Raw genomic sequence first — 26,753 nt, forward strand, 5'->3', positions numbered from 1 at the left:
TCAGAATGTCTCTGAAACAGGAGCCTCACAGGACCCAGAAACCACTGAGTTGCTTTAGTAATAGCCTGTTCTTTCTGAGTAGATTTAAAACCTCAGGGGATGTTTGCACAGATCCCAACAATATTTTCTTTGGAATGGGGGATCCTTAAGAATTGTTTTTATCCACGTGTCCCAACTGCACACATCTGTGAAGCTGTGTGATGGTTCGGTATGTGCTCACCATGTGCTGATGGAGCCAGGGAGTTAGTTTCCTTGTTTCAGGCTCCTCTTGCCTACACATTTGTAGCTGGAAGTCCCTAAAACTGTCAAGTTTTAACAGAATTAACTGTTAATGATACAATGAGCCAAACAGGATAGGGCGGAAGATTGGTCGATTGTGGTGGATCCCTGTTACAGGATAGGACCAATCATGGCGGATCCCTATTACAGGACAGGACTGAAGGTGGGTCTCGTGGTGGATCCCCCTGACAGGATTGGACCGAAGGTTGGTCGATCGTGGTAATCCCCATTACCGAGCCTGCTTCAGCTTAAGTCTGCGTAGTGGAAAACAACTCAAAATGGAGCTTAAATAGCAAAGAAAAGTTAGTGTATGCGCCAGTCACACCTGAGAGCAGCATGGGAGGAGCAGATTCAGTGACTCAAATCCAGCCAGTGAGCCTCCTTGTTTTTCTGAAAAACAAACTAGAATTTCAGAAGTACTTTATATCCAGAAATCATTTACTTCTCCTAGCTTTTCAAAGATAACCTGGTTTTTTTTTTTTTTTTTTTTTTTTTTTTTTGTGGAGTGTGTGTGGGCTTACCATTCTCTTCTCTTTCACGGCACTGGAACCATAGCTAAATCCCAGCAGTCACATATTTTAAAATGTTGTCCTCTAAGCAGATTGATTGTGGTGCCCTGGGACGTGACCTCTTGGTGTGGCAATGTCTGTGAGACACACCCGTGTCGGTGATTTTCTGTTGTGATAAAACACCAAGACCCCAGGTGACTCATAGACTAAAGAGTTTATTTTGGCTTATGGTTCCAGAGAGATCCTTCATATAGGGAGGCATGACAGCAACTGACAGGGAAGGAGAAAGGAACAGAAAACCAAGAACTCACACCTTGACCTGTGAGTACAAAGCGGAGAGAGGGAACAGGAAGGGGAGACTCTACACTCTGAAAACCCCCCCATGCTTCCTCTGAGCGAGTGTGCCTCTCCTAAACTTCCCCTGCAGTGTCACTGAAACCAAGTGTTCAGATTCGAGACATTTCTTATTTGGACTACCATACATGTGTTATGGTATATCACCTGTTTTTGCTGGTGGGCATCATCCCATGGAGTCCAGATGTCATGTGTGTCTTTTCCACAGGATGGGGAGGGAGGAGCCTTTGCATTTTCCATGTCATATTTGCATTTCTGAGTCTCATGGAGCTCACATGTCTCCCTGCAGGGCAGCACCGCTAACCCTGGCATAATAAGGAAAGCTTTGCATCACAGCGCTCTCTCTCTCTCTCTCTCTCTCTCTCTCTCTCTCTCTCTCTCTCTCTCTCGTGTGTGTGTATGGAGGTAGTGAACTCTCTAAGGTAATGCTCTGTCACACCGATAACGTGTTCTGATGTACTGTTTCAATACTATTAGACCTTGGCCAGGAACCAGCCAGCTGGCCGAGTCCTTCCAGGGTGTGTGAGACCCTGCTCTTATGCTTGTACCTTGACAAGGAATGGCTGGCACTCTTACAGTATGCATGCTCAGATCGACACACTAATAACAAATCACTTTTCTGGCTAACTAAGATGCCGTTTGCTCCCCTGAGCAGGGTTTGAGTTTCTACTGCGTGTATCTCATTGACTCGATGTTGGCTTTTAGTCTTGAATGTCTGATGAATGTGAAATACACTTGTGGCTTCTATTGAAATGCATGGGGCCAAATGACTAGGGACCAAAACCTCTGAAACAAGGCACCAAAATAAATCTTCCTTCACTGAGATTTCTTGAAGCCATTCTGTTATAACTGTGCAAAGTCAAACAATGTACTCCCCACCCGTTTAAGGTCAAGCGGCACCCATTTAGGTGTCTCCCTCTATCCCCATGCTTCAGTGTCTTTCCTGCCCCATGTGGTCCTGGTGAAAAGCATGATACTTTTGCCTGGTGTGACTCTTGTGCTTTTTTAAAATTTTGAAACCTAATCTCTCTGTGTAGCCTTGGTTGACATAGAATTTACTTATGCAGACCAGGCTGGCCTTGAACTCACAGTCACCCACCTGCTTCTACTTCCTGAGTACTGGGATTAAAGGCGTGCACCCCCATGCCTGATGTATTACATTGTTATATAAGCAGTCTGGTCTTGACTTTGAAATGGAGAATCTTATTGTCCCCCACTAGTGGCACCTGTGGCCCAGAGAATGACCTCATCTGCACACAGAGGAGTTGTCTCTTCTCTGACACTGATGCACTTGAGGCTTTGGTGAATGGCATGGCGTAGGGCCCTCTTGGAGACAGAGCACAGCATGTCACACTTTCACACCTGGTAAACTCACCATCATTCTTTTTTTTTTAATATTTATTTATTTATTTATTTATTTATTATGTATATAATATTCTGTGTGTATGTCTGCAGACCAGCAGAGGGTACCAGACCTCATTACAGATGGTTGTGAGCCACCATGTGGTTGCTGGGAATTGAACTCAGGAACTTTGGAAGAGCAGGCAATGCTCTTAACCACTGAGCCATCTCTCCAGCCCCCCACCATCATTCTTACTGCCCGGAATCTCTGTGACTCCTCTCTGGTCTCCCAAGACTATCAGGTGCTTTGTCACATACACCTGGGTGGCGGTGGTGTGGGGTTTCCAAACACTCCCAGCTCCCACGGCCAGGGTATAAAGTAAAATTGAACTACCGGTACATACACCTGTATTGATAGCCAGAGTCAGATTCTGTGGAGGTCTCTGCTGCGTGCTTTCACTTTTGTTTATAGCTGACTAGTATTCCATTGTGTGCATGTACCACATTTTCATTATCCATTCGTCTGTTGAAGGGCATCTGTGTTGTTCCATTCTCTGTCTATTGTGAACAGGGCAGCTGCAAACACTGCTTAGCCAGAATCTGTGGGGTGTGATGTCGGGTCCCTTAGGCATATGCCAAGGAGTAATATAGTTGGGATATATGACAGACTTATTTTCAGCTTTTGAGGACTTTTCCATACTGATTTCCAGAGCGGCTGTACTAATTTGTCCATCTTCCACGGGCAAGGATTTAAGCTGTAGACTCCACACTCCCTGCTTAAGTGGTAAACTTACCCCTTCCCCTGCTTTGATGCAAAGATTTCTGCTTGGGAAGCTGAAAATTTTCACACCTCCTTCTCTCTGTTTTGAGTCTCTCTGCTCCTTGCTCAAACCTCGCTTTGCTCTGGGTTTGAATTCTGCATCTGGAGGGCACTTCGGTTAAGGTGGCCTTCCTGCCTGTGGCTGGTGGGGGGGACAAGCTGACCCTGAGCCCCAGGGTGTGGCTCTGCCAGGAGGACCTGTCGGGAGCCCTAGCTGTCTCCCCTACCTGCCTTCTGAACTAAATGATCCCACCAGACACCCAGGGCTTCGTGAGAGCCTGGCAGACACTCATTAGCTTTGCCGTGCAGGTTAGGAACCCATCATCTATCTCTGTGCGCTCAGATGGGATGGGCCGTTTTCCTTCTTAGAGCTAAATTGTATTTGAAATCTTTCAAATACATGTCTTTTTATGGAAAAATATAGAGTGGAAAAGGACTCACATCACAGTGATGTCCTGTGATGACTGTGAGGAACGGGCTGATTGGGGTGCTGGCATTCTGGGAAACGTCTGTCCTAGAATGGTGGGACCTCATTGGAAAGCAATGTTTCCGGTAGCTGGGCAGCTTCCCGTTGCTTCTCAAGCAAGTGGTGCTTCCAAAGATACTTTGGTTTCTGTCCGCATCTGTCTGTCTGTCCTCCAGCCTTCTCGTCTCAGTGCTGCAGCTCCCTGGACTTTGTCTTTAGCTGCAGCAAACGTGGCCTCAGCCTGGTGCTTTCATTAGCTGTTCCTTCAGGTCGGGGCCCCTGCCTCTCCCCGTCCTTGCAGTTCTCACTTCTCGTCACTCCCGTCAGTTCAAATGCCACTTACCCCGAGAAGCAGAAGCAGCCTCCGTGTGTTCTCCTCACCCTTCGAGTTCTCAGAACAGGACGGGTCATAGCCCGAGGTTCTCCTCACCTCTCTGCCTCCCACCACACATATATGTGCCACAAAGGAGGAACCTTGTAGGGCTTACTCACCACGGTGTCCCCAGCACAAATGCCAACAGTAGTGAGCTAGTTGACTCCACATGTTTGTTAAGTGTGAGCAGTGCAATCAGGCACACACCTTTGCTGTTAGCAGCAGGTGTCCTGGGGCTGGGGTGGCTCAGCTGGTGGGAGGGCGAGCAAGTGTGAGGCTCTGAATTTAGGATCTCCAGCACTCAAAAAAGTCCGATGTGGATGCACACATCTTAACCCTGGCGCTGCACAGCCCCTGACAGAGACTGTGCGTCACGTGCCTATGTAGACCACCAGAGCAGTGTTTGACGTTGACCTCACAGGAGAGGTGAGGTTACCTTGGAGGTAATAGCTCTCACTCTACAGTTCTGTGTTTGCATGTCGATGTTACGACTGCCCCACAAGTTAGGCTACTGTGTATCTGCCACCCCTGTGGGGTCTGATTTCAGGGTCCCTGTAGTCTTGGCTGGAGGGCAGCATTTACATGCCGATCCCTTGACCAGCGGCCCCAGGCAAGTGACACAGCTGCATCTGGGAGGTGACTGATGTTTAGTTCAGTGCTTTCCTGGTAGAGAGAGGGAGAGAGAAGGGGGGAAGTATATAGAGAGAGGGACAGGGAGAGTGGGTAGGAGGGATAGACTATCTTTCTTAGTGGTTCAGAGTAGACATACTAGAAAGGGCCAGGAGGGGGCAGTAGAAGCTCACTAATCTTGAGATGAAAAATCAGATAAAATTTTATTAGCCTAATATTTGGCTTCTCCTTAGGAATTAACAAAATGTATTGATGTGGACCTAGTGTATGTGTAAGTGTATGCATATATGTGTATATGCATAACATATGTATATGGGTATATGTATGTGTGTGAGTGCACATGTGTTTGCATGTGTGTGTATATGTGTGAGTGTACATATGCATGTGTGTGAACGCGCATGTGTATGCATGCATGTGTATATGTGTGAGTTGTATATGCATGTGTATATTCATGTGTGTGGTTGTGTGTATGCATGTGTATGATTGAACATGTAAAGTGTGTATGCATGTGCATATGCATGTGTACATGTATGTATATTTCTGTATCTGTATCTTCTTGCCCAGAGAGGAGAATATCCATTCTCATTCCAGCTTTCCCGATGTCCTTGTATGATTTAGACTCCTTTTCATGAAATACCCCTGTAAGATTAAGAATTCTCTAGTAAGACATATTTTTTAAATTTTCTCAAATTCATAGATCTCAAGTAGAACACATTTCTACATAGAGATTTCAGACACGACTGTCGCTGGTCTCAGTGAGGGCACCCCAGGCCCTTTGTTTCTGGATGGGGGCCTGACACCGTTCCCCGGGCTCTGCTCAGCTGTCTGGGCAGTGGCTGTCTCCGTCTCTCACTCTGGGCCTCAGTGGAGTTAGTTCTGTCGGCCTTCTGGCCTCCCCTGACTGTTGTGTGGTCTTCAACCATTTTATCAGTTGGGGCGCGTGTACCGGGAATGACACGCCCAGTTAGCTGCTCCAGCCAGAAGACTACTCAGGTGTGTGTGGCAGAGACTCTGGTGAAGGTTTGTGTGGTCACACAGACAACCTACAACCAGGGATCAGGCCCGGTTCCTCAGCTGTGTTTCTCCTCCACACGCCAGTTTTTACTGTGCATCTTGCCCTCCCCAATTTTCTTGCAGACTGGGCTTTCTAAAACACAAAAATCTTGACTTCTTAAGGCTGTCACTGTAAGAGTGGGAGGCTATCACATCTCTTCCATTGTCACCTCTGAACTTGCTACCCTAAAGTGCTGAGCTGTGGCCTGCATGTTTATACACAGCTTGCATAGGTTATTATCTGTCTAGCCAAATCATCCCTCAGAACTTGGTGCTTTGACCTGGAGAGGTGGTTCAGTGGTTAGGGACGCTCACTGCTCCTGAAGAGGACCCAGGTGTGGTTCCCAGCCTCTGTGTGGTGGCTCACAGCCATCTGCAGCTCCAGTTCTAGGGGAGCCAATGATCTTTGTGGACACTAGGCACACATGTACACGTGTGGCACACATATGTATATGCAGGTACGTACCCATATACATAAATAAAAATAAAATAGATTTTTTAAAGAAAATTAAAGGCACCTTGTAGAATTGGCTCCCGTGTTTTTATCCCCAGCTGTAGCAGTGGTGACTGCCAGGCAGTTTTCTTTCCATGTAGCCTCTCCCTTGTTGCCCTGAGGATCATGCAGGCACTGTGTTGTTGCCCGTAATACTCCAACGGTGGTATCTCCAGATGTAAGCCTCGTTTTAACTGCAGACTCTCATAGGAAGGCTGGCTGGAACCATTTGGTGTGGCAGAGCCTGAGATCAAGGGAAGCAAAGGAGGAGGCTTGTGGCTTCTTTTGAGAAGAGCTCAAAGACCCCATTTCTTTAGCTTGTTATTAAACAGTATTTCTTTACACTGAACACATGATAAATCCAGGCATATGAGATGGGAGGGATCTAGTGAGAAAGAGCCTTGGCAGTGGCTGTAAGGCTGGGCAAGGGGAGTTCAGTTTTCAGTGACAGAGATGAAACAATACCTGGACTGGACCTGAGTCTCCTTAAGTATGCATTGGTCAGAGTGGCGTGTGGACAAACCCATCTTCAAAAGGTTCCTAGTCCATGGTTTAGGCTGAGATGCTGTCTGTGTGCATATCTAAATGGGAATGGGATGCTCCAAACACATCCACTTGCTTTTAATAATTCTGTAACATCTGAAGGAGGAGAAAGGAGGACATTTGACACTGGATACTTGTTTTGAAAAATGAGGACACACATATATGGCAGACAGCATAGGGTCCTTTCCCTCTTCCGTCTTTTTGAAATGTTAAATATTGCAAGGCTTGTTAAGGTATGGCAGAAGAAAATAATTTTTATAAATTCTCTCCTTGGGTTAGAAACCAGAGGTTCTTTAAAGTTAGTGCAGTGTGAACCTGGAGGTACTCTGGCTGTTCAGTTACAGATATTCCACGTGGCGTGAGGAGTGTGGCTGTTCAGTTACAGATATTCCACGTGGCGTGAGGAGTGTGGCTGTTCAGTTACAGATATTCCACGTGGCGTGAGGATTGTGGCTGTTCAGTTACAGATATTCCACGTGGTGTGAGGAGTGTGGCTGTTCAGTTACAGATATTCCACGTGGCATGAGGAGTGTGGCTGTTCAGTTACAGATATTCCACGTGGTGTGAGGAGTGTGGCTGTTCAGTTACAGATATTCCACGTGACATGAGGAGTGTGGCTGTTCAGTTACAGATATTCCACGTGGTGTGAGGAGTGTGGCTGTTCAGTTACAGATATTCCACGTGGCGTGAGGATTGTGGCTGTTCAGTTACAGATATTCCACGTGGTGTGAGGAGTGTGGCTGTTCAGTTACAGATATTCCACGTGGCATGAGGAGTGTGGCTGTTCAGTTACAGATATTCCACGTGGCGTGAGGGGCGTGGCTGTTTAGTCACAGATATTCCATGTGGTGTGGTTGATTTCAGAGTGCTTGCAGATTGGGAGAGATCCCATTTGGCGTGGCATTGGAAGGGGTGTCAGGCTCTTCCTGCACCAGCTGTTTCCTGCTACCATAACCCCCTCCCCAACAGCCCTCAGGACACCATGATTTTCATTTATTGTGTCCTAGAGACCAGGATTACAGAACTTCTTAGACACGTGAAGCGGACAAATCTTCCCCTGTTAAAGCAGAATTGACTGGAAATCTGAAATCATCAATGCTGGGGAGACGGTATCTCCTTCTGTGCAAGAATTCTTGCTTCCTTGAAGATTGCACAATGGAGTCCTTTAGTTTTGCTAGTTTTCAGTTCTTTCTGCACAGGTTTGGCATGTCACTTCTCCTAGGTAAAGTGACTCATTGTCTCCAGTTGAAAATTCACTTCTCAGAGTCTCCGAGTACTTGGTCCTGTGTGAAGCTCTCTCCCCATCCCTTGTTATTTTCTTGAGACTTGCTTGGCTGGGTGTATGGCCTGACTCTGAGATCTTTCTAAAATTAAAAACTGAGGTGACAGGTAATCTATGAACATCTTTATTTTCGCCATTTCCACCACCATCCCCATCTCACCCCACTCCCTTCTTTCCAACTGGTCCCCTCACAACTTCATGCCTTTTGTGTGTGCATCACTGCCTTTAATTGGGGTTACTTGCATGAGCACAGGGAGGGACTTATTTATCGGAGCACCAGCCACTTACAGTGGCTACACAGCTGAAAGAAAAGACACCCCATCTCCCAGCAGCCATTAACTGACCCTCAAAGAGGGTAGAGGCCTTGTGTGCCCCATCTCGGCTGGAATGCTGGTGGTTCAATCTTTTGAAGGTCTGAGTTTGTGTGCAGTGGCCATGCTATGACCAGAAGACGTCTTTGTACAACACACCTCCTCCCTCCAGCTCTTCGGTTCTTTCCCCCCTTCTTCCATGGTGTTCTCCAAACCCCAGAAGAGGTGATGCAGATGTCTTATTTACAGCTGAGAGCTGCACCTTTCCTCCCGGGTCTTCACCCCGCTCTGAGCCTCTGTGCTAACTGCTGTCTTCTGCACGAAGCCTCTGGGTGGAGGCTGAGCAATCTGTGATAGGAACATGAGTTTAACCATTTAGCAAAACAACAGTAGTTGGCTCCGTGGGGGAGAATGACACCCTCTTGCTCCCCTTCCTCCTCCTCCTTTCAAATTGATGTGTGTGTGCCTGCTGCTCTGTGTATGTGACATGTGTGTGCAGTACCTGTGGAGGACAGAAGAGGGCATCAGAACCCCCCTGATGTGGATGCCAGAAACTGAACCTGGGTCCTCTGAAGGAGCAGCAAATGCCCTAAACCAGTGAACCTTCCCTCTCCAGCCCTCTGTGAGGTCTTCCTTCATGGGTGTGTTCTGGATCAGATATGAAGTGATATCAGGAGGGTTTAATGGTGTCACGATTAAGATGGGGAGTAGTACTTACTGCCCCAAACCCCTAATTTAGCATGCCTGTTCTGCTTTATTATTCAGGGTTTTTGTTTGTGTCCATATTTTCCCATATTAAAATGCTTTTTGAATACACTATACTTAAAAGTTTAGTTGAGTCTTCTTTGTTTTTATTGGACACAGTTTTCCTCTTCAGTGTGATGTAAAAGGATAAAAGTAATTGATAAAGGGGACTAGCAAATAGGATTTACTGTTCTGGAGAGTGACTTTTCCTCAGCAGGGTACCCTTTCTTTGAAAAGCAAAATTGTTTGCTTAAATCTTACAAGAGGAAACATTATCCAACAGAATTTTCTCACATTTAGAGTGTGCAGACAGTGGCGCCTTGGGAGGTAACACTCCTCAGAGTTCCTTTTGCTCCTTTTGACCCCGAGATAATTAGCGGGAGGGCTAGTGGGATCTTGACAGAGACACAATTGCCTGGGAGATTTAGTTTCCAGCTGCCCGGCTTCAGCTCCATCACCATCTCCTGTCATTGGGGAGAGTGTCAGCAGGTCTGTCAGGGGTAGATGCAGCTGCTGAAGGGACGTCCTGAGGCCCCTGACCTTGACCTTGGCTGGGGTCTTCTCTGACCTTGACCTTGGCTGGGGTCTTCCTTTGTGGGGCTGCCATAGGTGTTCTCCCTGGACATGCGCCTCTCTTGTTTCTCTCACGGTTTTGTTTATCGAATGTTCTTTGAGGCTAGCTTGGGTGAGGCCTTCCAGACTCTCTGTGTACGCTCCCCCTGCCATGTACAATAGCCTCCTTTAGTATTAAAGGTTTCCCTGTCTTTTGGTCTGTTTTGTATAGACTCAGGCTCCATGACTACCCCAGTTTTGGGCCTGAGTCTCGTAGGTGAGGCAGCTGAGGTGGTAGCTGCTGGGTGCCACTACTGAATAGGGTCTTAATTTTTTAAAGATTTATTTTAAATTAGCGTGTGTGTGTATGTGTGCATGCATGCATGTGTGTGCATGCATGTGTGTGTGTGTGTGTGCATGTGTGTGTTTGCATGCATGTGTGTGAGTGAGTGCAGTGCCCTCAGAGACTAGAAGGGGGTACCAGAACCTTGGGAACTGAATCACAGATAGTTGTGAGGTTCCATGTGGGTGCTGACAACTGCAAGAGCAACAAGTGGCCCTAATGCTGAGCTGTCTCTCCAGTCCCCAGGCAGCTGTTATTAAGACACAATGTGCTCAGACACCAGTGACTGTCAGACTTTCCCTGTCAATGGAGGTGACAGATTTTACACACATGCACACACACATTAAACACACAGGCACACATGTGCAGACACACACACATGCATGCATGCACATACACACATGCACATACACATGCGCACACACACATGCACGAGGCATGAGAATCATAAAGAAAAAGCAGCAAGCATTTGTTTCATCTGTTATGTGGCCTAGGAAGTAAAACACCACCAACAAAGTTGCAGCCCCTTGGGTCCCTGTCCTGACTGCATTTCCCACCCTCTGCTTAGTCAACAGCTACTGACCCGAACTGGGTGGTTTCTATTCTTACACATTTCTTTTCTCTTCTCCTATCTGTGTTGTGTGTCTTCGCATGGATGTTGGTAGTTAGGAAGATGTGTGCATTCTGGGACAGGATTATCCAGGCTCCACAGAGGATGTGGTGATTCATCTCTGCCGAGCGGGGACATCCATGAGAAGAGCTCCAGGCCCCTGCTTTGTCCCTTCTGCTTGGCTGTTGATTATCTTAGGACACAGCCTGGCTTCTTGTTCTCTGGGGACCTGTACTCAGCAGGGCGTTAGGGAGCAGACTGTCCCTAGCGTCTCTCTGGAGCTGGTGAGGTCTGCGCTTGCTTTCCTCCTGAACCGTGTGTGCTGGTCCTGTCCACCCAGGAAGCCGTGGTGGTTTTGCCTCCAGAAGTTCTGCTTTAAGGTTGTCCTTCCTTTCCTGATTTTTTATGCGGGATACACAGTCCCACTTTCTTATGCGGGATACACAGTCCCACTTTCTTATGTGGGATACACAGTCCCACTTTCTTATGGTGGATACACAGTCCCACTTTCTTATGTGGGATACACAGTCCCACTTTCTTATGGTGGATACACAGTCCCACTTTCTTATGCGGGATACACAGTCCCACTTTCTTATGCGGGATACACAGTCCCACTTTCTTATGTGGGATACACAGTCCCACTTTCTTATGGTGGATACACAGTCCCACTTTCTTATGTGGGATACACAGTCCCACTTTCTTATGGTGGATACACAGTCCCACTTTCTTATGCAGGATACACAGTCCCACTTTCTTATGCGGGATACACAGTCCCACTTTCTTATGGTGGATACACAGTCCCACTTTCTTATGCGGGACATTTCAAGGAGCCAGTGGGTGCTGGAAACCTTGGGTAGTCTTGAATACGATGCACACGTGCTTTTCCCTGCATGTACTCACCAATTGTGAGCTTCATTTACACTTTAGGTACACTGAGAGACAGAGTAAAACAGAACAATTACAGCAGTACAGCCTGCTGTGGGAGCTGGGGAGATGACTCAGCTGGTAAATGCTTGCTGTGAAAGTGTGGGGACCTGAGTTTGACCCCATGGATTAGTGGTGTGTTCCTGTAGCCTCAGCACAAGGGGGTGGAGAAAGGTGAATCTCCTGGGCTCACGGAACAGTCCGGCCAAATCAGCAAGGACCTGGTTCAGGCAGAGAGTCTGTCTCGAGAAATAAGGTGGAGAATGCTTGAGAAAGACACTTGCTATTGATGTATGCTCTCTCTCTCTCTCTCTCTCTCTCTCTCTCTCTCTCTCTCTCTCTCTCTCTCTCTCTCTCTCTCTCTCTCTTCCCATCAGTTACTGGATGAAGGATCCCTGATGACAATTGGGGTAGTCAACAATCTGATCACAGGAGATGGCCAGTTCAGGCTGCCTAGCCACTATTGCTGGGAGTCTTAGCTGGGGTCGTCCTTGTTTGTTTTGTGGGACTTTCCCTTGCACCGGGTTTCTAACTGACCCCCAAAGCTCCCCCTTTCCAGTCACCCCAGTCACCTCTCTCAGTATTCCCCCCTCCACCCACCCCACCAACCTGATTCCTCAAGTCCCTGCCCCCCAGTCCTCCCAGGAGATCTCCCCATTCCCAGGGAGATCCATGTGTCCCCCCACTTGGGCCCTCCTTGTTACCTAGCCTCTCTGTAGATTGTAGCATGGCGAGCCCTTCCTCTATAGTTAATATCTACTTATGAGTGAATATATACTATGTTTGTCTTTCTGGGTCTGGGCTACCTCACTCAGGATGATTTTTTTTCTAGTTCCGTCCACTTGCCTTCAGTTTTTCTGATGTCATTGTTTTTAACAGTTAAGTAACATCCCTTTGTGTAAATGTATCACAATTTCTTGATCCATTCTTTGTTTGAGGGACACCTAGGTTGTGTCCAGTTTCTGGCTATTATGAATAATGCTGCTATAAACATAGTTGAGCAAGTGCCCAAAACTCATGTCTAAGTAGAGCAAAGACCTCAGTATAAATCCAGTTACACTGAACCTGATAGAAAAGAAAGTGGGAAGTTGTAGAGAACTGTATAGTGCCGCGCCTTAAAGATGGCACTATGCAGCTCTCTACATGAAGTATCCTTGAACACTCTGGCATGGGAGACCACTTCCTGAAGAGAACACCAGTAGCACAGACACTAAGGTCAACAATTAATAAATAGGACCTCCTGAAACTGAAAAGCTTATGTAAGGCAAAGGCACTGTCAATTGGACAAAACAACAGCCTACAGAATGGGAAAAGATCTTCACCAACCCCATATCAGACAGAGGGTTGATCTCCAAAATATATAAAGAACTCAAGAAACTAGACAACAAAAACCCAAATAATCCAGTTAAAAAATGGGGTACAGACCTAAACAGAGAATTCTCACCAGAAAAATTCCAAATGGCAGAGAAACACTTGAAGGAATGCTCAACATCCTTAGCTATCAGGGAAATGCAAATCAAACAACTCTGAGGTTCCATCTTTCAACTGTCAGAATGGCTAAAGTCAGAGACATAGATGACAGCTTATGCTGGAGAGGATGCAGGGAAAGGGGAACACTCCTCCACTGCTGGTGGGAATACTTGTACAGCCACATTGGAAATCAGTATGGCAGTTCCTCAGAACATTGGAAATCAATCTACTTTAAGACCCAGCGATACCACTCTTGAGTGTACACCTGAAGGATGCTAATGTTTATTTTTTTAATTGGTTTGTCTTTTTGTCACTGAGTTCTTCGGATTCTTCCTAGATTCTGATCAGATGAACAGTTTGCGAACATTGTCTCATTCTGTAGGTGGTCTCTTTGCTCCATCATTGTCTTTACAGAGCAGCAGTATGTAACATCTTAGCGTAATCCTGTATCTATTTCAGCTTTTGCTTCCTGTGTTTTGGGTCTTGTCTAAACACATCGGCAATGGTCTCAGCATCCTGAAGAATTTCCCCTATGCTATTTTTCTATAAGTTTCATGTCTTACAGTTAAACTTTTAGTGCATTTGAGTTCTTGTGATTGGTGAGCGATACATATCTAATTTCCTTCGACAGGAGAAGTTTTTCTAAGTACTATTTGTTGAGAAGATTTTTTATCACTGTGTGTTCCTAGAACCTTGGTGAAAAGTCAATTCTGTTGGTCTCTGTGTCTGTCTCATGTAATATCATGTTCTTTAGATGGCTATAGTTTTGTAATTTATTTTGAAGCTAGATAGTATAATGCCTTTTAAATTCTATTTTTTTTGTCCTTGATGGTTGTTTGGAGTGTTTTTCATTCTAAACAAATGTTATAATTTTTTTCTAGTCATGTGAAGAATTATTTGATATTTTGATAGGAATTACATTGAACCCTACTAAGGGTCGCATAGGCATTTCAACAATTTTGATTCTTCTAGTCCATGAACATGGGGTATCTTTCTCATCTCCTTCCTTCCCTCCCTCCCTCCCTCCCTTCTTTTTTCCCTCCCTCCTTCTTTCCTTCCCTCCCTCCCTTCTTCCTTCCCTCCCTCCCTCCCTCCTTCCTTCTCTCTCTCCCTCTCTCCCTTCTTCTTTCCCTTCTTTACTTCCTCTTTTCCCCTCCTTTTACCTTATTCTCCTTCCTTCCCCCCCTTCAGTTTAATCCACAATATTTTATAATTTCATGGTCAAAGTCTTTTATCATTTTGGTGAAACTTATGTTTTGTAGCTATTGCAAATGTTATTGCTCTCTTGATTTCTATTTCTGATAAGTTTATCAATGACGAGTGTGTGCTGGTTTGTAGTACTCTAGCATTGTGCTGTATTCCGAGCCCTGGATATTGGCATTTTTTTGATCGTAAACACTTCCAACTTCTGCCATGTGGTATGCCAGTTATTAGCTAATTACATATGACGTCCTTATGTTGAGACATGTTCCTTATATTTTTAGTTTGCTCAGCTGCCAGAGCTGAGAGGTGTCTTTCCCCAACACTTGACTGATATATTTAACACATGTGACCATTTCTATGGTTCACGAAAGGTTCGTTATACAAGGTGGCTGCAGTCTCCCTTAAGCTGCTCAGGAGCAAACAACTCAGAAGGGTACCCCATCCGCCCACACTTGTGTGTCCTGCATGGCACAGACACAGCCTGATGATAGCAACCCTGACTGGACAAGCTGCTCTGTAGCCTTCCTGCTTGGAAGTCCTGATGTTCAGTCATTTAGGTTGGGCTTTGAGCATCCATGATCTGACAGGCAAGATAAGTGAACGCCGTGGTAGCTGTAAAGTGACGTGTAACGTGAGGACCACCTCCACACAGAGAACGCAGAGACAGAGAGTGGATGGGAAGTGATTCAATGTTTAGTTAAAAGGTAAAAACACAAAGATTTATGCAGTTTATAAAAATACAGTTTATATTATAAAAGGATATGTCACCAAAAGAAAGAAAAATGAACATTTTATAAATCCCGTGTAGAAAGATCCCTTTGGAAGTGACATTTCATGGCATTTGGGGGGAGACGTCACTGATTTTTTTATAAAGTCAGTTGGGTTCAAGACTCTGCCATTGGTTGGCCCTGAGACTTATGAAGAGCGTGGAGTCCCTGTACATCTTTGCTTTTTGATCTGTTGTACCCAGGCACATTGCTGGGTAAACACAAACATCTGGCTATTATATATCAAAGTTGGTTAATTCTCTGACTTTATCCACTGAGCAGATACCCCCTCCCTTGCTCATTTCTGCCATCCTTCAGGCAGTGCTCAGTGGATAAAGCCAGAGTGGCTCATCACTGTGACTGTGGGACACAAAGGGCTGGCTACATGGAACTGGCAACCGGGGTGGTAGAGAGCTTGGACCAGAACGTATCTGGACTCTGAGCCACAAAGTCCACTCCTCAGAGACCTGCTTTCTTCAGCGAAGCCCCAACTGCTGAAGTGCCAACACCTGCCCAAACAGCCAGCAGCAGGGAGCCACGTGTTCAGATTCAGAGCCCGTGGGGGGACATTTCACACTCAGCCTGTAACCCCCGCGGTGGTCTCTGCTCTGTGGATCTTACAGAAAGCTGGAGTAGTCCACTCACCTGCAAAATAACACTATTTTGGTTTGAGCATTCAGAAGAACTTTAATGGCTTCTGGGCGACGCCTTGACGGAAGGTAGAATCTTTGACAGAAAATGGAGGCTGTGGAGGCGATGGCAGAGGAATGCCTGTGGGCAAGAGCAAGGGCTGGGCGCCCTAGTTTGGTAAACACCACCAACAGGAGCCACCTGGGGAGGAAAGGATTTATTTGGCTTCCACATCCACATTGCAGCTCACAGTTGAGGGAAGGAACTGGAGGCGGGAACTGAAGCTGAGATCATGGAGGAAGCTGCTACTTGCTTTCCACAGCCTACTCATCTTGCTCCCTTACTCAAGCCAGGACCACCGGCCTAGGGGCGGCTCTGCCCACAGTGGGATGGACCCTCGCGCATCAATTGCTAACCATGAAAATCCCTTCCAGAGTGCACAGACCCATGTGAGGGATGCACCACCTCCATTGAGATCCCTCTTCCTAGGTAACTCGAGTTTGTGAGGCTGAGGCGAGCTCCGTCTGTGTCAGTAGTCTCCACTGTCCAACTTAACATTCACCTCCCGCCATCTTGAGATCAGCCCTGCTCCTTGTGGTGGGTAGGAAGCCGTATTCTTTCCTGGGTAGGCTGAGTTGGCAGCACTGACGGTTGATGGTGATGCTGCAAGGCCGCTGGAGTTCACTGAGTAACAAAGGTGCCTGGCTTCTGTTGAATTTTTGCTTCCCCCTTGCATTCTTTTTACTGAGAATGCAAAGTCCCACATCCACAGAGACCCGAGAGCAGGTCTGAGAGTCAGTAAGAAGTCAACCCTTTGAATGGATAGCATGCGGTCAATACAGTTTCCAGAAGTACGGGCATGGAGGTCTTGTCCTGTAGGTGACTCACTTATTTAGCTGCTTCCCAATGTGGTGCTTGTGAGGCACGAGTTGTCTGTTGGGTGTTAGGCTCTGGTGACGCAGAGGGTATGAGGCATCGTTTCTGATCAGAAGGAGTTCATGGTTTATTTGGATGGCTGTGCATATGTGTGTGCAACTGTGGGCTGACGCGACTGTCGTGGAACAGTGTTTTTATTAGTTGTTTATGACAGCATGTGTCAGAACACACTGCAGCAAGTGTAGTGAGAACATGAGAGGAAGCAGCGGGCTGTGCGGCCAACCTTTAACCCCTGCTAGTGTTCACTACAGCACTTCCATCTTCCTCAAGACTTCCCTGACCCCGTGTTAAAAAGGCAACCCCCGCCCTTGTGGAGTGCCCTTTCCTCCTCCTCCTGTGGGGTTTTCTTGTTGCATTTCTTGTCTGTGGCCCCGGTGGCATATCTGAATCACCACCTCAGAGCTTCCCAGCTCAAGACAATGGATTCCTCCCTGTCACCTTGATTGGGCTCCTCTGGTAGTTCAGGCTTCTCTCTTGGTGCAGCCAGACATTAGCTGAGCCTGCAGACTTTGGCAGGACATCTGGGATGGTTCTCACTCAGCTGGTGCTGCCCATCAACACATTTTCACATTCCCTCTCTCTGTGGGCCGCACGTCCTGTTGTGTAGAAATTGGGATCCAACAGGAGCTGTCTCATGAATGAACGTTTTAAGAGACAGGGAGTGCAGTGGGTCAGGCCAATTGAAGGCTGCATCTGGATTTGAAACAGTGCCAGTTGGCTTTAGTCCCATCGTATCTGGGCCCAGGGTGAAGGAGTGCATGGAGAAGGATGTTACTCAGTGCATGGTGATTGGGCAATGAGAGAACATGTAAGAAAGAACGAGAGTAGGAGAAGGAGACAGGGAGAAGGGGGCTGGGCTCTCAGTCTCTGCTTCTGGAGCGTGCCCCAGTGACCTAACTTCCTCTCTTCTCCTGAAAGTGCAACCGCCCATTCGTAATGCTACAGGCTGGCGACTGACCCTTCAAAGGATGAGCTTCCGAGTTCCACATCTCACCTCTAGCACGGAACCCTTCTGTTGGTCCAGTGACCTGCTCCTCCTTACTGCTGATAGGCTAGAGGTAACAGAAGAGCATGCTGGGAGGAGGGCTGCCCCCCTTGTTGGGAAATACTCTCTGCCATACCTCTCCTAGCTTCCATGCAGAATTTACTTTCAGGTCCATTTCCTGATGATTCTTGGTAAGGCATGAGCACCCGTCCACGTGTATATCAGGCGTCTAGAACCAGGCCTGGCCACACAAACACACAGAAGAAGTAGGTGTTGGAAGCCAGGGGACATGAGTTCTAATACTGCTCTATTTTGCAGTTCTCTGGTGCTTCCCAGGTGGCACTGTGCTTCCTTACTCCCTGCTGTGTTTCTGGGGGAGGGGCACAGCAGGGAGTCCATGCTCAGTAACAGTGGTGAAATGAATAAGACAAGGTCAGCTGGGCTCTGAAGGAAAAACGACTCTTGCTAAGGAGAGGAGAGCCCAGGCTGACAAGAACCTTTGGGGTCCAGCCCCAAGACACTCTTCAGGGTTCAGAATCAGATGTTACAGCAAGTGAAAGGGATTTTTTCTGAGGGCGAATAAACGAACTCCCGTGTTTCTCCGAGTCTGTTTATTGTTCTGCTTCTACTCGGATTCTCTTACCCTACTTCTGACTTTCCCTAGCTTCTTCTCTTTAGCCTCAAAACTCTCTTCCTCCTAGGAGCCTGGAAGAGATAAAGAAATTACAAGGGTTACCTCTCATTCGTCAAAAGCACATTCCTAGGGTAAGCGATAAGGAGTTGAGCCATTACCATGGCAACACAAAAGGTTTCGAAGTTCTAGGAGTTAAATTGTAACCAGACAGGGGTGGGGACACAGTGCCCAGTGACAGACTTTGAGACATAGGTCTATTGTTAACAGACCTGGCTATTGGAGGAGGAGGAGACCGCTTGTTGGTTCCTGGCCGCCCGGGTAGCTTAGACTCGAAATAATCACACAGAAAATATGTTAATTAAATCACTGGTTGGCCCATTAGCTCTAACTTCTTACTGGCTAACTCTTACATATTAATTTAACCCATCTCCATTAATCTGTGTATCGCCACCTGGCAGTAGCTTATCGGCAAAGTTTCGACAAGTCTGACTCTGGCTGTGGCTCCATGGCTTCTCTCTGATTCCGCTTTTCTTTCTCCCAGCATACAGCCTAGCTTTCCCTGTCTACCCAAGTTCTGCCCTGCCCGGCAAAACAGTTTCTTTATTCATTAATGGTAATCACAGCACACAGAGGGGGCTCCCACATCACCTTGGCAAGCAAAGAATTGGCAAGCTTTTCTCAGGATGCTTGGTTGGACGTCTGCGGCTCTGATGTCTGACCTTGTGTATAGCTGTAAAGTCTTAAACTTATGATCTATTTACACAAAGGCTTTAGTCTAGTTTGAACTTGCTCTAGGGCAAAAGTGAATTGTGTGTCTCCTAAGTACTTGGGTTTAAGGCCTGCACCACCACAACGCCCCCATCTTAAGCCATTAGAAATAGTCACCAACAGGTAAACAGAGCTGTGTTACATGATTATAAAGACACGTGGCTTGTGTTTTTCATCCATACTGGGGTAAAAAGAAACCCCAATTATCTTCAGTTAGGTTCAGCCACAGTTACATTAAACACCCACACAAAATCCTTTCTTTCGCCCCGTTGTTTGTGAAAAGTACCAATAAAAGATGTTTTTGTGCAAATGACTCATAGAGGTGTTCACTCAGAGACCGATTTTAATTCCTAAGCCTCAGAACGACACCTGTGGGAACCAGTGTCAGAAATGAAGGCAGTTCTGGAGACACGAAGCATTCCTTCCAGCCTTCCTGAGCTGGCCTCCTGCTAACAAGGCCCAGGGTGCTCCCCTGCTTCCTGTCTCCAAGAGGTGGGGGTGACCTTGAGCATCTGACATCTGTGCTTCTGCAGGTTGGTTATCTTTGTCTGTGGGAGCTTGTGCGACTGAAGCAGCCTCTAGACGTGCTGCCACCCCTGCTCCAGACTGTCCCCAAGCAGGGCCGGCCTCACTGCTGCCCTCCCAACAGATCCCTTCACTCTGAGCCCCACACTGAGTGTTTCCAAGATGGTGCGTCTAGCACATATACCTTACCTCTTGATGAATGTGTAGTGTCTTAGGTTTTTTTGTTTTTTTGTTTGTTTGTTTGGCTTTGTTTTGCTTAGTTTGGTTTTTTTTGGTCATGAAGCCCCAAAAGCAATTTGGAGAGAAAATGGTTCTTTTTGCTTACTCTTCCATATTATAGTTCATAATCAAATGCAGTCAGGGCAGGAACTTAAACAGGGCAGGCATGTGGCGGCAGGAGCTGCTGCAGAAGCCGTGGAGGGGAGCTGCTTACTGACTCGTTCCTCATGGCTTGCTCAGCCTGCTCTCCAATAGAGCTCAGGACCACCAGCCCAGGATGACATCACCCACAATGGGCTGGGCTCTCCTCCACCAATCACTAGTTGAGAAAAATACTCTACAGACTTGCCTGCAGCCCCATCTTATGGAGGCATTTTCTCAGTTGAGGTTTCCTCCTCTCAGATGACTTCAGTCTGTATCAAGTTGATATAAAACTGTCCAGCACATGTAGTGTATAGGTAATGTATGTGTATATTTACACACATGACAACTTTTTTCTTGGCATTTTTTTTAGTGTTTGTGTGTTTGGATGTATATAGGTGCATGTGTATGTGTGTGGGGGTACATGCATTAAAAAACATGTGTGGATGCTTGTGGAGGCCAGAGGTCAACCTTGGGAGTCATTCCTCAGAAAGCCGTCCCACCATTTTTTTAAATTTAAATTTTTTAAAAGTTTATGTGTATGAGTGTTTGCCTGCATGTATGTAGTGTACTGTGTGTGTGTGTGTGTGTGTGTGCGCGCGCGCCTTGTGCTTGAGGAAGCCAGAAGAAGACATCAGATACCAAGGAACTGAAATTAAAAACAATCGGCGGCTAAAATCAACTTTATTTTTACAGATAAGGTCAGTTGAAGGTCTGGTCCTGCAGGGTCACTTGGGCTTGGGCTCCTGTAACCTTTTGTGATTGTTTTATCTGGTGGCAATGCGTCATACCTGCCCAGAAGCACCGAGGACGTTTCTCTCTGTGTTGACAGTCTCTTTGCAGAGCGTATGCTGATTAGTGTCCACTCAGTGGGGAATCCAAGGCTCCCAGTCAAGAGAACAGGCGACTTGTCAGACCTTTAAGACGTTTTATCAAGTGCCCCCTGGTGCCCTGGAACCTAGTTGGCCTTGGAGGTCAAAGGTCCATCACTGAACCTGAAAGTCCCAGATTTGGCTCGGCTGGCTGGTCTCTGAGCTCCAGGGATCTGTCTGCCTCTACTTCCAGTGTGCTGGGCTTGCAGGTGCCTGACATGGGAGAAAGGCATCGCTGCTGCCGTGTTTGAGCCACCTTGATTCATGACATTCTTGTAATCCGTGACTACAGAAGTTCATGTGACTATTTTCGTGGTAGAACATGTCATCTGGGGCAGCCTGAACCTGTGTTGCCAGGCAGCACCTATTCATATTTGACTCAAAGGAGCAAAGAGAACTCTTGCCTATGACGATGGGTAAGATTTGGGTTTGAAGTGATAAAACATTCTGTCACTGGCAAGCGATGGTGGCTGCACACATTTGTAAATATGCTAAAACGTCCTGAATCACACTCTAAGTGGACAGATTCCCTGCAGGAATGGCTGGAGAGATGGTAAACATGGGGCTCTGAGTGTGATCCCCAGCACTCACATGAAGAGATGCTCAGTAAACCCTGCCCAGGAGAGGGAGAGTCGAGTTGATGCAGCCAGCCAGTCTGCTTAGCAAGCCTCAGGTCCCATTGAGAGCCTGTCCCAAGAAGCAAGGTGGGGCTAGCCAGCTGGCTCATGGGTAAAAGCACTTGCCATCAAACCTGGTGACCTGAGTTCAGTTCCCTGCATCTACAGGGTGGAAGGAGAGAATTTGTTGTGTGAAGTCTTTACTCTTTTGACTTTTTTGGGGGCCCACTACCCAGCTCCCAGAGAGGCTTCTTCTTAGTTAGGAATGCCCGGCCTTAGCTTAGCTTGTTTCTTGCCAGCTTTTCTTAACTTAATTTATCCCAACTACCTTTTGTCTCTGGGCTTTTTCCTTTTCTTACTTCTGTATATTTTACATTCACTCTTTCTTCGTGGCTGGGTGGCCGGGTGGCCGGGTGGCTGGGTGGCCGGGTGGCAGGTCCCCGGAATCCTCCTCTCTTTGTTGTCTCGTTGCTCCTCCTCTTCCTCATTTCTCCTTCTATTTATGCTCTCTGCCTGCCAGCCCCACCTATCCTTGCTCCTGGCTCACTAATTTTTTAATTGATTTTTATTAAGCTCTACATTTTTCTCTACTCCCCTCCCTGCCTCTCCCCCGCCCCCCTTCAACCCTCTCCCATGGTCCCTTCGCTCCCAGTTTACTCAGGAGATCTTGTCTTTTTCTACTTCCCATGTAGATTAGATCCATGTATGTCTCTCTTAGGGTCCTCATTGTTGTCTAGGTTCTCTGGGATTGTTATTTGTGGGCTGGTTTTCTTTGCTTTATGTTTAAAAACCACTTATGAGTGAGTACGTGTGATAATTGTCTTTCTGGATCTGGGTTACCTCACTCAAAATGATGTTTTCTAGCTCTATGCATTTGTTTGCAAATTCAAGATGTCATTATTTTTTTCTGCTGTGTAGTACTCCATAGGGTAAATGTACCACATTTTCCTTATCCATTCTTCAGTCGAGGGGCATTTAGGTTGTTTCCAGGTTCTGACTATGACAAACAATGCTGCTATGAACATAGCTGAGCACATGTCCTTTGGCACAATTGAGCATCCTTTGGATATGTACCCCAAAGTGGTATTACTGGGTCTTGAGGAAGGTTGTTTCCTAATTTTCTGAGAAATCACCACACTGCCATCCAAAGCGGCTATACCAGTCTGCACTCCCCACAGCAATGGAGGAGTGTTCCCTTTCCCCCACATCCTCTCCAGCATAAGTTGTCGTCACTGTTTTTGATCTTGGCCATTCTTACAGGTGTAAGATGGAATCCCAGAGTTGTTTTGATTTACATTTCTCTGATGACTAAGGATGTTGAGCATTTCCTTAAATGTCTTTCAGCCATTATAGAGTCCTCTGTTGAGAGTCCTCTGTTTAGGTCTGTACTCCAGGTTTTTTTATTATTATTATTTGTTCTTTTGATGACCAATTTCTTGAGTTCTTTGTATATTTTGGAAATCAGACCTCTGTCTGATGTGGGACTGGTGAAGATATTTTCCCATTTTGTAGACTGTCATTTTGTCTTATTGATCATGTCCTTTGCTTTACAGAAGCTTTTCAGTTTCAGGAGGTCCCATTAATTGTTTCTTTCAGAGTCTGTGCTACTGGGGTTCTATTTAGGAAGTGATCTCCTGTCTGGCTCACTATTGACTGATCTGCTCTTTGTTGGGACCATCAGGCGTTTTAGACAGGCAAGAATCACAGCTTCACAGAGCAAATGCTGTGAACAATGCAAATGCAGCACAAACAAAAGTCACACACCTGAAAATAATATTCTCCAACAAGAACTGACTCCTGCAAGCTACCCTCTGAACGCCCTGTTCCCAGTTAAGCACACATACATACAAATGAATAAATAAATATAAAACAAAACCAACAAGGTGGTGCATGAGAAAAGGCACTCGAGATTGACTTGAGATGGACACGCATGTTCACACACACAAGCACACAGTGCACACGCACATACAAATGGATAAATAAATATAAAACAAAATAAACCCCACAAGGATGGTGCATGGGAAAAGACACTCAAGATTGACATGCATGCACACACACATGCACACACACACACGCACACACACATACACATGCACACACACACACACAAAATAAGAAATGAGTGAATGAACATGAGACTCTGTGGGGACCTCCTGGTATTTCTTAATTGGAAGAAAAACTGCGTGGAACTTACATGTGACATAAGGCTCAAGAGATTCTCATGGATCTTCCATGGAAACACACAGAAAAGAACTAGGGTTCTATTCCCACTTCCTTTGAGCTTCCTGGAACACCACTGTAGATCATTCACTTGCTTCCAAAGGGAAGGTGACAGTGTGTTCATGCGGCATCCAGGACTTTTCTCCTGTTGTAAGAGGGACACGGCAGAATGGCCTGTGCAGCTGACCAGGTGGCCTTCAGACGTCTGAAGGACAAGCACCAACCTCACTGACACAGCCAGAGCTGTCACTGCTGACCTCGTAGTCACGTCGTAGAGTATGTGGCTCTCACAGCAGCCCTGCACCACATGGGAAAGAAGCCCCCCTCAAAGTCAGAGAATATAAGAAAGCCACGAATCATGGGATTTTCTGGGGGTGTTGTTGGGGACATCAGGAAGGCAGGTTATACTAAACCAGACAAAAGTCTGTTGTAGTCGCAGATGCCATTGTTAGCTTTTAGGTTGATGGGAGCTGGTGCTCCACTAAATCATTACATCCCCAAGTTTCACTTGATATTTGGAAAAAAAAAGCAGGTCAGACAAAGCGATGAACAAGAAATAAGTATTTAAGGGACTAGGGTGTAGTAAGGCAATTTGACTCTGTATCAGCAATGATCCAAGTCTCCATGATGATGTAGTAGTCGGTGGTTCAGTCTTGTAGAGTTTAACAAAGACATGGCTTTTGTTCTGGGGACTTCAGTTCCTGTTTTGTAAGATAGAGTACTTTCCCATTGTCTGGATCCACTGTAACTTGTCTGCTTGTTGATGGACGTTTGAATTGTTCCCATCTTTTGTCTGTTAAGAGAAGTTCTGCTAAGACTGCCTGGATGTCTCTGTGTAGAGACGCTTGCATCTCTCTTGACCAAAGCCTGGAATTTCTGGGATATGGGAAGCTCTGTTTAATTGTTTTCCATTTTAGTTGTTTTTCTGTTTGTTTTTCATGGTAGCTGTGTTGTGGGACATTCTTATGTGCTGTGTATGATGTCTTCACCGACACTTTCTGATATGGCTTTTGGATTCTGATGGATACAAGTTTTGAAAGGATTTGTGAAGGATCCCCCATCCTCCTAGTTTTTAAGTGAAATGGGTATTTTTGCATGCTTTTTTTCCTCGGTTACCTGTGAAAGCATGCCTTGTGTGCTGGCGAGGTGGCTTTGTTAGAAAAGGCCCCCGCCACACAAGCCTAATGCCTTGAGTTCAATTCCTGGAGCTCCCAGTGGAAGAGAGGACCAGCTCCCACTGGAAGAGAGGACCAGCTCTCAGTGGAAGAGAGGACCAGCTCCCAGAAGTTGTTCTCTGCCTTTCACATGTGCACTGTGGCACATACACACATGCGCACACACAAACATATGCACATAAACTTTTTAAAAAAAGGATGTAGCTTGCAAAGAGGTCCCCTTGTGTGACAGTAATAAAGGTGATCTCATTTTTGTTAGTTACTTTTCCATTGCCATGATTAAACACCACAGCAAGGCATCTTATAGAAGAAAGAGTTTATTTGGGCTCATGGTTCCAGAGTTATAGAGTCAATGATGGTGGGAACAGTATGGAGCAGGTGGCAGACTGCAGGGCAGGAAGCTACGTGTTTATATCTTGAATCACAAACAGAGTGAACTAGAAGTACATAGCTTTTTACTCAAACCTACATCCAGTGACGTACTTTCTCCAATGAGGCTGCAGCCCTTAACTTTCCCCACACAGGACCAACTAGGGACTAGGTGCAAATGCCCAAGACTGTGGAGGGCAAGAAGGGCTGGTGAAGAAGCAAGACGGACTCAGGAGGCTGCTGTCTTTCGCTGGAATGGCTGATGAGGCCCTTTACTTTTCAGGAGGACTGGCCCTGGCCCAAGTACTCTTCTTCTATGTGAAATACTTGGTGCTCTTCGGTGTTCCGGCTCTGCTCATGCACCTGGACGGGCTCACACCGCCACCCCTTCCCCGCTGCGTCAGCACCATGTTCAGCTTTACTGGGATGTGGAGGTCAGTCTCGTGGTTTAAGTCTTTTGGGTGTGTCCGGTGGGCTTGGCTGGCTTCAGAGAGTTTGGCTACTGTTTTTCCCCTTTACCAACACCACATTTGGTACTACACATTCTTTATCCTGCTAAGGTGATGGCAGTCCGGACTTTCGGACCTTCACAGAGTTATTACAAAGGTACGGAGGTAAGTGAGGCAGGACACACACAGGACTCTGATGTCTCATGGATGTGATAAAATACACCGGTCAAAGCAAAATAAGGGAAAAGGCTTCATTTTGGGTTGCTATTTGAGTGTAAAGACCAACATGGAAGCCTAGACATGGGAGCTTGGGAGGCAGCTGGTCACATTGTGGCTGCAGCTAGGAAGCAGAGAGCAGTAGATGCTGGTGTTTACCTTGTCTTTTTTTTTTTTTTTAATGCAATCCAGGACCCAAACCCGGGGAATTGTACCACCTGCTTTCAGGGCAGGTCTTCCCTCCCCAGCTAACCTACCCAAGATGGTTATACCTGGAGGCTTGTCTCCCAGGTGACTCTGGATCTGGTCAAACTGACAATGAATATTATCACAGACATGCTGTGAGGTCTTCACTCTGCTTTCCTCGAAAAGTGAGCGTGTAAGACACATCATTGACTATAAACAGGTGGAGTGTAACAGCCTAGGCCGGCACTCACTGCCGTTTACCCATTTGCAGGTTTTGAAAAACCTGGTCTGGTTGTCTCATCTCTTAAGTAACAATAGTAGTGTGCTGTACACATCTGTCTCCAGAAGTTCTTTTGAAGAGGAGGCAAGCCACAGAGAAGATGCTTCCAGATGCTAGCCCTCAACTTTGTGTTGTTCCCATGCAGGGTCCGTGCGATAGACTGGTGTTTTCTCTGAGTTCTTTGGCTGTTACTGACTTTTGTCCCCTGAACTTATGATTGGCCTGGGACTTTTTGTTCCTAAAGATTCCCAAGTCCCTTATCATTTTTGACGGCTGTTTTCCAGAAGGACTTGTTTGCACATGCGTTTTTCTGACATCCATCTTGTAGCAAGGGTCAGGATTGCTGTTGCAATGGCAGACCCAGTGGAAGAAGCTCAGGGTAGGTGCCGGCTCAGCAGGAGGAATCAGAGCCTACTTAAAACTTAGTCTTCAAGTTCCACGCCTGCTTCTTTCTAACTCTTCAC

At 46.6% G+C, this 26,753-nt stretch overlaps 1 protein-coding gene across 3 annotated transcripts in view; it reads left to right on the top strand.

The window, feature by feature from the left end:
- The window catches only part of Hhat (hedgehog acyltransferase), a 247,720-nt gene that overhangs the window by 57,773 nt on the left and 163,194 nt on the right, over positions 1-26,753 (top strand). For all 3 annotated transcript variants that reach the window (XM_087906017.1, XM_087906016.1, XM_087906018.1), the window contains one exon: positions 25,442-25,592. In XM_087906017.1, coding sequence (XP_087762143.1) covers positions 25,442-25,592 — 151 coding nt within the window. The remainder of the gene's footprint in view (positions 1-25,441; positions 25,593-26,753) is intronic.

Source organism: Myodes glareolus, chromosome 5 (assembly GCF_982192425.1).
Source record: "Myodes glareolus chromosome 5, mMyoGla1.1, whole genome shotgun sequence".
NCBI classification, from domain to species: domain Eukaryota; kingdom Metazoa; phylum Chordata; class Mammalia; order Rodentia; family Cricetidae; genus Myodes; species Myodes glareolus.